Below are 14,002 nucleotides of genomic sequence, written 5' to 3' on the forward strand. Positions count from 1 at the left end.
GCCCTAAAATCCCCCCAAAAGCCCTAAAATCCCATAAATGTCCTAGAATCCTAGAGATATTCTCAAATCATGGAATTGTTGTAAAATCATATAAATGTCCAAAAATTTTCCAAAAAACCTAGAAACATCTTAAAGTCCTGGAAAAGCTCTCAAATTTTAAAAATGTCCTTAAATCCTAGAAATATCCTTAAATCATTAAATTCTCCTAAAATCCTTGAAATGTACTCCAGAAATGTATGGGGCTGCTGTGAATGGCCCCTGGACCCCTGCCTTTTTGCAAAAGTTGCCCCAAGCGAAGCAAATTGAGTGTCCCTGCTCTAGAGACTCAAATATTTTATTTAGATATAATAATTGAATTGTCTTGCAAAGATTTCTGCAACATCTGAGACTTCTCTCATAAAACAGGACACCAGCAGCATCTGAAATAGACTTTACTGGTCAAGTGACGTGTCCAACATCTGGAATTCACCACAAAACATAAACAGGCCAAGAATGCATGACAGAAAAACAAGAAATGGGATTAACTACAGGGCTTTAAAAAGCAATTTATGTAACACTAATATTCAATTTCCTGCCCTATAAATCAAAATTGTGCAATTACATGATGGCTGCCCAGCAAGGACGCTTCCCATGGTTCATTCATCCACTGCCAAGCTGTAATGAACGCTTGACTCAGAATGGCTTTTCCGTTTAATTGCAACATAAACACGATTAACTCAAAGCGTGGTGCTAAACACGTTTCTAATCCTCCGCGAACACACGCAAACCATTTCAAGGGTCCTCAGACGTTCAGATGCTTCTTTACCAGACACATCTGAGTCTCTGCAGGACTGTTCTCATTTCTTAGAATCAGTACTGCTCGCTCAGTGACAAGGCACTGCTGGTGCTAATTGTTTTAATGTGGCGAGCTACAAATACAAACTTGCTATTCTTTCTGTGTGTGTGTGTGTGTGTGTGTGCTTTCCTGTACATTCCACATAGTGAGGACCATAAAAGTATTTTCGCAGCAAAGTGGGGACATCTTTGGAAAGGACATTTTGACTGGTCCTCACTTCTTCAAATGATTGTTTGAGGGTTAACATTTTTTTTTTTGGGTTCAGGTTGCAATTTGGGTTGAGGTTAGGCATTTAGTAATGATGGTTAAGGTAAGGGTAAGGGGCTAGGGGATGCATTATTTCAATCAGGGTCCTCACAAAGATTTAAGTACAAGGATATAACAGAGTGTGTGTGTGTGTGTGTGTGTGTGTGTGTGTGTGTGTGTGTGTGTGTGTGTGATTTTTCAGTGCTGGTTAAGGGAAAGTAGCAGGTTGAAATGCCTTCTTATTTTACTGCAGTAAAGAATGTTTGCATCTTAACTCACAAGATGCTCTGGCTTCACCCTCCAAAACTTTACTCCTTACACTCTCTCCTAACAGCGTCTTCTTATCTACAGAGAGTGGAGGTGCAGCAGCGTTCCCTGGTGTGTCGCAGATTTAAAAAAAAAAAAAAAAACAGGGACAGCCAGAAAAACCAAACCACTATCTCCTCTGATGCTGAGAAAAGTTCCACTACATATACTGCGCCCATCATGTCCTCAGAATATTGTCTCGATAATTACAATACTGTGTGTTTCTGTGTCCGATGTCCAAAAAAAACAACAACCCATTGTCCAGCTTCAGTCTATTTCAGGTCCATACAGGTCCTTCACCATGTACGGGCCCTCCAGCTCATATCCCATCTTCCTGTAGTAGTTCCTCGTTCCTACACCTGCAAAAACACGCAGAGGAGAAGCACACACATGAAACAGCCAAATGTACCACAGCTGGTGTCATGTGCCATCATATGCAGTATGAATGTGTATGTATATACACAGTATATATATGTGTGTGTGTGTGAGTATGCAAGTCTGTGTGTGTAAATATATAAGTCTATGTATGTGTGTTTAAGATGAAGTTTTGGGTTTTTCCTTGGGGGGGTTCTAAAAATTGATAATGTATATATTTTTTATTTATTTATTGAACAAGTTTGTATTTTTAATATTGAGTTGAATATTTAAAAAAAAAAAGATATTTCTGCACTTTTACTTACTAATATTTTTAGAACTTTTTTCTTGAATATGCTTTTACTTGGGAAAAAAATTTGAATGCAGGACTTTAACTTGTAAAAGAGTATTTTTTAAGTGTGTTATTAGTACTTTTATTTAAGTAAAGGACATGGATACTTCTTCGACCACTGGCTATAGCAGCCCGTGGACTGACTTGTATGTAAAAGATTAGGGACAAATGTACAGTGAAAAACCAAATGATGTGGTATGCTGTCTCTCTACTTCCTCTCTGCTGTCTCTCTACTTCCTCTCTGCTGTCTCTCTGCTGTCTCTCTACTTCCTCTCTGCTGTCTCTATGCTGCCTCACTGCTGTCTTTCTGCTGCCTCTCTGCTGTCTCTCTGCTGTCTCTCTACTTCCTCTCTGCTGTCTCTCTACTTCCTCTCTGCTGTCTCTCTGCTGTCTCTCTACTTCCTCTTTGCTGTCTCTCTTCTGCCTCTCTGCTGCCTCTCTGCTGCCTCTCTGCTGCCTCACTGCTGTCTCTCTGCTGCCTCTCTGCTGTCTCTCTGCTGCCTCTCTGCTGCCTCTCTGCTGCCTCTCTGCTGCCTCACTGCTGTCTCTCTGCTGCCTCTCTGCTGTCTCTCTGCTGCCTCTCTGCTGCCTCTCTGCTGCCTCTCTGCTGCCTCACTGCTGTCTCTCTGCTGCCTCTCTGCTGTCTCTCTGCTGCCTCTCTGCTGCCTCTCTGCTGCCTCTCTGCTGCCTCACTGCTGTCTCTCTGCTGCCTCTCTGCTGTCTCTCTGCTGCCTCTCTGCTGCCTCTCTGCTGCCTCTCTGCTGCCTCTCTGCTGCCTCTCTGCTTCCTCTGAGTGCAGTTTTGTGGTGCCGTGTGTTCACGTGGTGCCTCCATCGAGACAACAGGAGAGTGAAATGATGCTTTGCTCTGCTCTTTTGTTTCTTACCTGAGATAACGGCCAGTTTGCTGGAGCCATGTTCATCTCTGGCAATTCTCTCTGCCTCCTCCATCAGCATCATGCCGAAACCCTGAATAAGAAGAGGAGGATGGAAACAGACAAACACGCTGTAAAATCAATCGTTCAAAACGCTTTGAGCTCCTTTTGTGTGACTTTGTGGTTAATATTAGTCTCATGTGGGCCAAAGAAAATACAGCAGTCATGTCTTACAGCGTCAGACAAAAACAATCAGATTCACAGCTGGCAATGAAATCAGAGTGTTTGCGCATCTACTTTATATATAAAGTGTGTGTATGTGTGTGGGTGTGTGATGGTCCAGCCACCTGATGCTGGAACTTGCTGGGGTCTCGGCTGCTGACGGGGACGACACTGCCGTAAACATGCAGCTCGCGGACGATGGAAACGCCTCCTTTCAGCTCCGCACGAAAGGACTGCGGGGAGCAGCGACGCAGACGCAGCAGGCCAATCAGGATGTCCTGCTCTGGATCCTCGTAAGACAGGAAGGTCTCCCAGCCACCGTTGGCCACATAGTCCCTCCGCACCAGCTCCACCTGAACACAAGCTGCTTTGTTAGATTTGTACGAAAAAAAGATCAATGTGGTAAATAGAAGCTCTTTTAATTCTTCAGGACTGCTTGCTGCATTTTACGGAGCTTTTCATTCTTCAATTTTTGGATAATTTTGGCTGTGGTCATGCATATGGTATAAATTTTCTGTATTTTTGTGTAATCACTGAATTTCCAGCTCAGCTCCTGCAATAAACACACTGTGGAAACTATACTGTTACATTCAGACTGTTCAGTGCAAAAAATGCGCCATTGAAACCCATTCAAACTGACATTTTTGACCCGCCAGCCTTCAAAGCATAAAAACATGCATTATTATTTCTGGGTGTCATTCTGGGCTTTTGCCTTGGAATTTGTCTTTTTTTTTTTTTTTTTTTACTATTTTCAACCTAAGAATGTCATTTTTTATATTTTGCATATGGAGAAAATACATGCTATTTCCACTAGATGCACTGTCACAATCAATGTTGCTGCTAATCACTGACATTTTTTTTCTGTTTCATCTAAAGCCATAGTGGCATTATTAAAATTCTGAAAATTAATAAATATTTAATATTCATGATTAGGACTGATGTTGGTTAAAAAACTAAACTCAGTGAGAGTAGAAAATCATATTAATGTGTAATATCTTTTTAAGCCTAATTTTATACATTTAATAATGTATAAAAATCAATGTTGCTGCTAATGATTAACATATCTCAGGCTGTGATAATAAAAAAAATCTACTTAGCATGTAGTACATTAAAAATAATTAATCTTTTGTGTGTTTTTTTTTCATCTAGAAACATAGCTGCATCATGACAAAAACCTGGTATTAAAGGGTTAAAATTCTGAAATTTTATTAATATTTGATGTTTATGACTAGGACTGATGTTGGTTTAAAAAAGTAAATTCAATGAAAGCGGAAAACTTTATTAGCTTTATAAGCTTTATTCTGAAAAGCAAGAGTGAGAGTGTGTGCAATATTAAAGCGGGCCATTAAGGGTTAATATAGAACAAAACAACACCAACATATTTCACCCCTTGGTTTCTGACTCTATTAAAATTAACACTTCATCTCCAGGCTGTTGTTCGTTACCTGGTAAGGTCTGACTTTGTGGTGGATCTCCTGAATGCCCACTTCTCGGGTCCTCACATCCCGACACTGTGCACATGCACACGCACACAAACACACACACACACACACACACACTCACACACACACACACACACACACACACACACACACACACAGAAACATGCACATGAGTCAAAGCAGTTTAGAAAGTCAGGATCTTGGAACCTTGGTATATGAAACAAGCATGCATTAACCCTTTGACCCCTGAGAAAATTATGAAAATCGATTTCTTGAAAAAAAAAACATGGGAAGAGCGCAAGTAGCAACAAAAATTTGAAAAAATTCTGGAGTGGAACACATGGGGGGAAAGAGACATTTTATGTCATTGATGCATACATTTGGTTTGCCTTGACAAACGCGAGTTGTTGGTTCCTCTATCCTGATTTGCACAGCATCAAATCATGTTCATGAAAATGAGACAAATAAAAGGTCACGGTGACCTTGACCTTTGCCTTTACTGATATATAATCAGTTCATTGTTGAGTCCAAGGAGAAGTTTTCCAAATTTGAAGAAATTCCCTTAGGGCAATTTTCAGCTATCGCCTTTACGAGAATGCGAGAGGCAAGTTGGAAAGTTTTGAAAACTCTGTGGGAAAGTAGTTTGATTAATTTGAACTCAACAAATTGGTCAAAAAAAAGATCAATATGTGACATCAAATGAACCTGATCTCTGAGGCAGCTGCCACCAACTCTGCTAAGACAAAGACTCAGGTTGAAAAAAGAGAATTTGCAAGTGATCATGAATGTTGTCTTGAATAATGAATGAGATTTTAAAAATGACTGAGGAGAAAGTAGAGCCGAGTAAAGAGTTTTAGTGGTGCGAGCACTGTTTCAGTCAATACCATCCTGGCGTTTTTCTAACAGAAGCTTACAGGAGCCTCTTTACCCCGCACGAGTTTTCTGATGAACACTTGCTTTTATCCTGATGGAGGATGGTGAGGGGTCTTTGAGGGTTGGTTGGGTGCACCCTCTCCTGGTGCTTTCAACCTGAATGAACTTTTGTCATCTACTTTCCAACATAAATTCAATAAATTGTGTGAAGGGCGTGCAAGGGCTCTAATTCTACGCTCCAACGCTTCTGGACTATACTTGACAGCTTTTTAATCTGTCATCTTTCTCTATTACAGCTACATATGCAAATGACTCTGACAGTCAGTCAGCGCTGGTCAGCTGGCAGCTGCCACCAGCCAATTTCGCTGGTACCTGTTTCGATGGCGGCCCAGCTGGGGAAGTCTATTAGCCTCTCCGCTCAAAATAAGCTGATGCAGAGTCTTTCGTCTAATAGAAGAGTCTCACCTCAGTGCCCATGTCTTTCATCCGGGCCAGTGCCAACTCTCTCAGGTTGCCGTGTTCCACTCCGGAGCTCACCAGCGGCATGGGGATGTCCCTGATAGGCGGTGCCAGAGCAGGAAGCAGAGACAGGACAGATGACACGTAAAATGAGAGAAGATGATGGAGGGATAGCTTTCAGTGGGGTTTTACAGATGGAACCACATAAAAATATATTTTTACCTGGGGACCCATTTACAGATTCTATATTTTATCATCAACTTGCTTTGCTTGGGGGCAACTTATGTAAAATGATGTTTGGCCAGGGGCCAGCCGCAGCAACGCCATCATTTTTTATAAGATTTTAGGCCGCTTCAAGGGTTTTTAGGATGTTTCTAGAATTTGAGTACATTTAGGATTTTAGGATGCTTCAACGATTTTAGCACATTTCTAGAAATTTAGGAGATTTCTAGGATTTTAGGACATTTCTTGGATGTCAGGATGTTTCTTGGATTTTAGGACATCGTTAGGACTTGTGGATGTTTGTAGGGTTTTTAGCCAGGACCTCTGTCAGGCAGTGTGGGGTATCCTTCTCTGGCCCTTTTTTTGATCAATAAGCTCTTATTTGATGTTGTTTTATGCAATCTGGCCCCCTACTTTAATTGTGAATTACAAAATAGTTGGAGGGCCACCTGGTTACCTATTAGGGGCCAGATTTGGCCCACAGGCCATAAGATGAGTATCACTGTTCCAAAAATAGCTCTTAACTGGTGGATTTAAGAAAGAAATACCATGTCAGTCCTGACTTTAAGTGTATATACTTAGAGTAATTCACAAAACATCTTAGTGCCTTTATTTTGGGGTAAACTGACCCTTTAAAATAGCTCCTAAATCTAAGACTAGTTAGAGGCAGTCCAGAGGACTCCTGTCTCTAAGACCAACTCCTGTAGAGTTCCTCTTTATTGATCTACAGTCACAGGTGTCCAACCATCACCATGTTTCTCGTTCACTGTCTCACCTCTGCACCCGGTAGACTCGTGTCCATGGTGGCACCAGCGCCAGAATTCGGGCCACCAGGTCCACCAGGGCGCTGGGTGTGTAGCTCTTGTACCGGCCCGTCTTCCACAGCTCATACAGACCCGTACCTCGGATCACCAGAGTCGGGTACAGCTTCAAACCATCGGGCCTGAACGCTGGATTCTCAAAAAATTCCTGCAACAAACACGCAGACAAACATAATAGATCAAGGTGTTAATCACACAACAGCTCTCAGCACACATGCTCGGACTCAAAGTCACAGCCACCATTTCAGTTTGTTTCTCATTAGTCTCCTGAGATGGACTTTCTGACACAATCTGAAATGAATTTAATACACTTCATGTTTCAACATGAGGAAAGACCAAATGAATCCATTTATGTGACATTATCAGTTTCACCACACTTAATGAGCTGACATTTACAGCCATATCTGCAGCGCTAAATGGACTTGACTGTCATGCCAGCAGACAGACACGGAGCTACTTTAAAATGACAAAAGGAAAAAAGAATTAAGAGAAAGGACATAAAGGCAATTAGAGAGAAACGCCTACAGAGTTTATTTTCTTCTTTAACTGACAGCTTCAAGTGTCAATAATCTAGAATTACCACCACATGGTTAATTGCCTCCGCACACCTGTCAAGTTTCTCTTACAGTTTGCATCCATGTCTGTGAAAATATAGTAGCTTCACACACATCTTGTCCCCCGGCAGCACAGAAGATCTCAGTTTTAAGATTAGTGTCACCAATTCAGTATCTGACCAAATATCTCCTTTTCTGTTCCTGAGATATGATGTTGAGTAATGGCCAGAAAAGTGTCTCTGCAGAACATTATGTTAGGTTAGGTTTGAAATTTATTTGAATATGGAGCATCAAACTAAAATCTAACCAGTTAATCTTGGAGTCCATGTGAATGTTTGTACCAAATCTGAAGGAATTCCCTCAAGGTGTTCTTGAGATACTGCGTTCATGAGAATGAAACAGACAAAAGTCGAAGTGACCTTGACCTTTCACAAATGACCAACATAATCTAATCAGTTTATCGTTGGTTCCAAGTGAATGCCAGTTTATGCAAGAAATTCCCTCAAGTTTGTGAGATATTGCGTTCACAAGAATGACACAGATGCAAGGTCACAGAGACCTTGACTTTTTTTAGTTCATCTTTTCGCAAATTTGCGTTCATGAGAACGGGACGGACTGACAACCCATAAATGTAATGCCTCCAGGCATGGCTATCGCCGGCATGGAGGCATAAAAAAAGAAGTCAATTTGCAAAGACACTGACTCCTAAATGCAGCAGAGGCGTCCATTGAGCTCGTAGGAAGCAGATATGAAAGAGACAGCACTGCAAGTTATTCAATTGCAGGGAATGTTGGTGTGTGGGTCAGTGCAGTGAGGGGAATCCGTGTGATTTCCAGTCATTCTCCTCCCCTCTCTGCTCATATCATGATCACAACCGTGAAGATCTGGAATCCAGGCACATTCTCCAAAATGAGCCACATTATCAGTGTCTCATAATCTCACTCGTCACAGCTCATAATCACATGAGAACATGTCCCACATGACTCTGCAGTAAACCTAAAGGGAGGGAAGCGGGAGGAAATCTGACACATAACAATGCTTTGATACCAAAAAAGGAGACCAGACACTATTTTGGGGATTCTGCAGCTGCTAACATTTTGGACCCCATATAAGAGCTCCTGGAAAGGAACCCTGTTAAGGATGCGTCCCCCGGGACAGGGAGCATCTGTATACGGGAGATAAGTGAGAGAGGATCTCAGGCTGGGAGGGAGTTGTAATCGAATTTCATTATCAGCACAGCTATGATAGACGCAAGGAGGATGCTAAGCTCTCCTGCTGCTGCCCTCTGTCTACTGCAGCTGCTAAACTGCTCCTGATCCAGGCTGACATCAGGAATTTACCGGGATATGATCACAATACACACAAGTATGGTTGAAAAGGAAGCATGCAAGAATGAATGTGACTGATGCAAACAGAAAAGAAAATTAAGAGAACAACCAGTGCTAGAGAGCTCGGCGCCAAGAAGGCTTGAATGGAATTACTAGCAATTTTTCATGGAGGCTGTTTTATATTCAAATAAACATCTCTACACTGAAATCTCAGCTGCTATTTGCATCATGTTTGCAGCATCTGGTTCCCATTCTCATCAAATTAGATACTGCAGACAAACAACCTACGAGCTGGAGTTTTCAGTCATGCCGTCCATTCATTGTATGTTCCTGCTTAATCCTTTAAGGGGTCACGGGGCAGCTGGAGGATGGGCTATTCAATTATGGCTCGAATTATCACTTGAGATAACAAATACTCATCCCGACTATTGTATCTACTTAACTTAATTGTTTTATTTCCTAAAACACAGAGGAGTGATGTGGTGATCACAGCTTCTTTAAAATGGTTTGTAGTAACACACACAATTTGGCAAAAGCTGGTACAGTATATGTCAATGGTACTGAACTTGCGGCTCACGTGCACGTCACATCTGAACCCCGTAAGGGTGCCAAGAAGCCCTTCCAGCCATTTTCTGATTTACAAGAAAAATAGTTCACACTGGAGATTATTTTGTAGTTTTAGTTTACATAAGGAGTCAGAGTGCATAAAACAGCATCAAAATAGAGCTTGTTTATCAAAAGAAGTGTCAGCGGAGGATCCCCCGCCACCCAGACAGAGGTCCTAGCTAAGCCCCTAATGTCCTAAAATCCTGAACATGTGCCAAAATCAGCAGAAACATTCTAAAATCCCACAAACATCCTAGTTTCTAGTCCTAGCAATGTCCTGACATCCAAGAAATGTCCTAAAATCTGAGAAACATCCTACAGTGAGAGCGTGAATGCTTGTCTGTCTCTATGTTTCAGTCCTGCGATAGTCTGGCTAACTTGTCTAGGGTGTACCCAGCCTCTCACCCAATGTCAGCTGGAATAGGCTCCAGCTCCACCCTGACCCTTACGAGGACAAGCCGTTACGGGCAATGAATGATTGAATTTACACATCCTACAAACTGGGGCTGTAATCACTCTAACACTGACAGAGATCTGAGCTGGGTGGAGGAAGCCCGCTTCAGTCAGATTGTGGAGCTGCAGAAGCAGGGGGCATGGACACAGTGGTAAACAAGCAGTGAATCGAAAGAGCTTGTGGGTCAGAGCTCTGGTGGGCAGGACCACACAGGACAAAGTTCCTGAATCAGTTGGTCTATGATGTCCTCCCTAGCCCGTCCAACCACTTCTAATGGGGCCTGGCAGAAACCACTGCATGCCAGCTGTGTCAGAGCAGAGGATCACTGGACCATGTCTTGAGCTGTTACCCAATTGTTACTACTACTAGCAGCAAGACACTCCATTGCCTTTGTCAAGGCCCGGGAGGAGCCACAACAATGCTTAAGACCGGTAACAGCAGGGGACTGGTAGCTAGAGGTCGACCTGGGGAAACGGCTCAAATTCCCAGAAACCATTGCAGTGATGACAATGAGGCAAGACATGGTCCTGGTCTCTGAGGTAATTAAGCAAGTTGTCCTGTTGACTGTTCCCAGACCATGGCTTGGCAAGTCAGCAATTTGCCAAAAAAAAGGTTTTTGATCTCAATGGGAGTTTTGGTGTGAGTACAAAGTAAATCTAAAAATGAAAAGCCTTACACTCATCTCTAACTTATTTTTCCCATCTCTTTAAATGTTTTCCACTTTTGACTATTTCTAGATGTATCCTGTGTTCGAAAGGAAGCACAGATTTTATGGATCCAAGGAAAAATCCAGAGATGCTTAGTTTGGATCTTGGAGTCAGGATGTTTAGGAACTTGCATATTCCCCGCTCACTGGCATGAAGCGTGTCATGGAAGATTAAATACGACGAGGAAGAGCGAAGGGGAGCTACACACGAGCTGTACAATCTGAGAGTGTCAATGTGATAAAAGAGGAGGGAGGGAGGGGAGGCAGAGAGGGGGAGATTTTGTGATTGGAAGAGGAGGGAAGAAGGCAGAGCGTCTGACAGAAGAGAAGAGAAAAGTGTCAAGTGAAAAGTTACGGCTGGATAGGAGAAAAAGATAAAGTGAAAGATAATGGAGATTAGAGAAAAGCATAGGGGAGAAAGAGACAAATAAGGAGACAGGAGAGAGAAAATACTGAGACTGCACACTGGGAGACAAAAACACGGCAGGGACAAAGGACGAAATTATGTCCAGTGGGAGGAGGAGTGACAGAGGAAGTGGTACAGGAAAGCAAAGAAAGACACTGAGGGCCAAAAACACATTTTATCTGCTTCCTCTCACTTTGCTGGCCTGCTGCTGCCCCCAGTAAAACACACACATTCTTGCACTTACTTTTTTGCGAGGACCTTCACTAAAATAACCTATCTGCGTTTGCAGTTAGGGCTCCTCGGCTGTGGAATTATCTGCCTGAGGATCTTCGTCATCAATATCTTCTTCACTTTTACTTTTATTGAAAGGCATTCCTATAATCTCTTTTTAATGGATTGTTTTAATAATATATACTACCTGAAACTGCACATAAGTCTTGCATTTTAAATTTTTCTTTTGTGTTCTATTTTTTGCTTTTCTAACATTTTTCCTGTGTTGTTTCTTTTATTTTTTCTTTTGTGTTGTGTTTTTAAAAAAATCCTGTGTGTGCTTTGTGATTTTAAGTGTACAGAACTCTGTAAAATTGGTGTGATAAGTGCTATATAATTAAACTTTATCATTATTATTATCATTATTAAAATTATGCATTCCCGAGTGCCTTAACCATCACAACTAAATGCCTAACACTGACCCCAACCTGACCCTAACTGCAACCTCAACCCTAAAACCAAGTTTTAACCCTAAAACAGGGGTAAAATGCCCTCACTTTTCAAAAATGTCCTCACGCTGCTAAAATACTGTTTTTGGTACGCATGCCCACACACACATACACTCTCTCTCTGTTTCTCTCTCTCTCACACACACACACACACACACAGGTACTGTATGGAGACTATGGGAAGACACAGACTCACTTCCACTCTAAAAACTCAACACAACAAAACTCTAAAAAAAAAAAAAAACAACCCTCCAACGTCCAATACAATGTTTTCTAGAAAAAAAATCAAAAAGACAATCGTTCAATCTCTTCTTTTTCATCCTCTTTCCATGATTAACCCTTTCAAACCTGAGCAAATGGAACTGCTTTCTTTCAAAAGCATAGGAACAAGGCAATAACCAACGCAAAAGAAATGACCCAAAAATTTGCAAAAAAATTAGTAAAGAATGTACAAGAAAATTATCTTGAAAAAACAAAGTTCTAAAAACACAGCAACAACAAAGTCATGTGGAAAAGATGCTTAAAAATTATAATAATTTTGTAACATAGTTATTTCTCTAGCTTTTTCAGATTCAGAAAACTTTGTAAAGCACAAAACAGATTCACACAATAAACATTCAGCATGTGTTTCTAAATACAAAATTCCTTCCCTAATACAAACATTTTAGACTAAAAATTACAAGACACTACTTTGTGCGAAGTGGCTGTTTTTTTTTCCCTAGACCCTTTTCCCACATTTTTTTGTCATCTTTTTTCCCTCGACATTTTTCCCAAGCTTTTTTCCTTTTTCCCTAGACATTTTCAATAACTTTTTATCTTTTTTCTCTTGACATTTTTCCCTGAATTTTGATCCTTTTTCCCTTGACATTTTTCACAAGCTTTTTTCTTTTCTCCCCTAGACATTTTTCCTTTACTTTTTAATCTTTTTTTTCCCTAGACATTTTTCCAAGCGTTTTAAAAATAATATACTAAATCTACTAATTTCTTGCAGTTTTTCGAACATACCCTAGCAAGTTGCTCATTGCCCTTTTCCCATGTTTTTGAAAGAAATCACATCAATGGTCAAGATGTATCCGCCACTATTTGAAATTCAGCCTGCTTATAGTATACATTATGTCTCATCAGTCAGTCTCTCTGAGCAGGACTAAACTGTGTCCACATCACACCTGACTATTCCATCTCTTTCTTTTCTTGTTTCATTTGTAGCTCATTAAACAGAAAAATCAAGGAGTTGAACTTTTTCACCTCTGAAGACGACTCTATTGTAGTGCAAACCCCTATGAATCACCACACTGCCAATAATTCAAAAACATGAACAAAACCAGTTCAATTGGCAGGCAGAGAGAAATCATTATTATTGTTGGATCTGACACAGAGTGACATTTCTTTGGTAAGAGTGACAGAGGTGCATGAGAGCGTTACCTGCACTAATTAGTAAAAATCTTTTCATTGTGTTGTTCATCATTCGATTCCTTTTCCAATGTAAAAATAAACCCAATGAGCCGATACTGCGCACAGCCTCAAACTGAGTCTTCATTTACATCCTACAGTCAGGCATGTTGGGAGGCAACTGTCTGATTCTGCTCATTCAAATTACAGCTGTGTCTCCAATCAGAGCAGTAAAGTGAGCCTGCTGTTGAGAGACATCTGACACCATTTTCTATTGAGTCACATCACAGTCGACACTGTGCGTCAACTGTCACAAGCTTTCCCGTTTCTATTTTAAGATGCTACATGTAGGACTTACTTGGTACTATACCACTGTGAATTTAGTAGCGATGACACACCCTGATGTCAAGCAAAAGAACAAGACATGATTGCAAATGTCACAAACAATAACCTTAATGATGCACTTGGTGCACGACTCTACTGCAGTGATACTCAACTTACAGCCTACGGGCCAAATCTGGACCCCGATGGCGTGCCGGGCGGCCCCTGACCATTTGCTACGCCTACTGTGAGCAGGATACAGACAATGCAGTGGTAAATAGACTGATAGCGGTTGCCAACGTAATAAACATCTATCAGCTCAAAATTTGTTTTTAAGTCTAAAGAATGTTGGGCGTCTCGGTGATGTAGTGGTTCAGCCACATATTACAGTATGCATGGCCGTGGTTGGTTTCCTGCCAGGGTTTTTTAATGCATGTCATACTTTTCACTCTCTCTCCCCATATTTCCTGTCTATATCTACACTATTAAACTGTCCAAGTGGGTCAAAAAATG

The 14,002-nt window shown here is 41.3% G+C and overlaps 1 protein-coding gene across 1 annotated transcript in view; it reads right to left on the reverse strand.

The window, feature by feature from the left end:
• Positions 1 to 414: 414 nt before the first annotated feature.
• Positions 415 to 14,002, reverse strand: part of elp3 (elongator acetyltransferase complex subunit 3) — a 28,923-nt gene continuing 15,335 nt past the window's right edge. Inside the window, exons 10-15 of the mRNA XM_042504030.1 lie at positions 6,961 to 7,154; positions 5,970 to 6,060; positions 4,635 to 4,700; positions 3,315 to 3,542; positions 2,980 to 3,061; positions 415 to 1,746 (exon numbers count right to left, since the gene is read on the reverse strand). Coding sequence (XP_042359964.1) covers positions 1,655 to 1,746; positions 2,980 to 3,061; positions 3,315 to 3,542; positions 4,635 to 4,700; positions 5,970 to 6,060; positions 6,961 to 7,154 — 753 coding nt within the window. The 3' untranslated portion in view covers positions 415 to 1,654. The remainder of the gene's footprint in view (positions 1,747 to 2,979; positions 3,062 to 3,314; positions 3,543 to 4,634; positions 4,701 to 5,969; positions 6,061 to 6,960; positions 7,155 to 14,002) is intronic.

Source organism: Plectropomus leopardus, chromosome 16 (assembly GCF_008729295.1).
Source record: "Plectropomus leopardus isolate mb chromosome 16, YSFRI_Pleo_2.0, whole genome shotgun sequence".
Lineage (NCBI taxonomy): Eukaryota > Metazoa > Chordata > Actinopteri > Perciformes > Serranidae > Plectropomus > Plectropomus leopardus.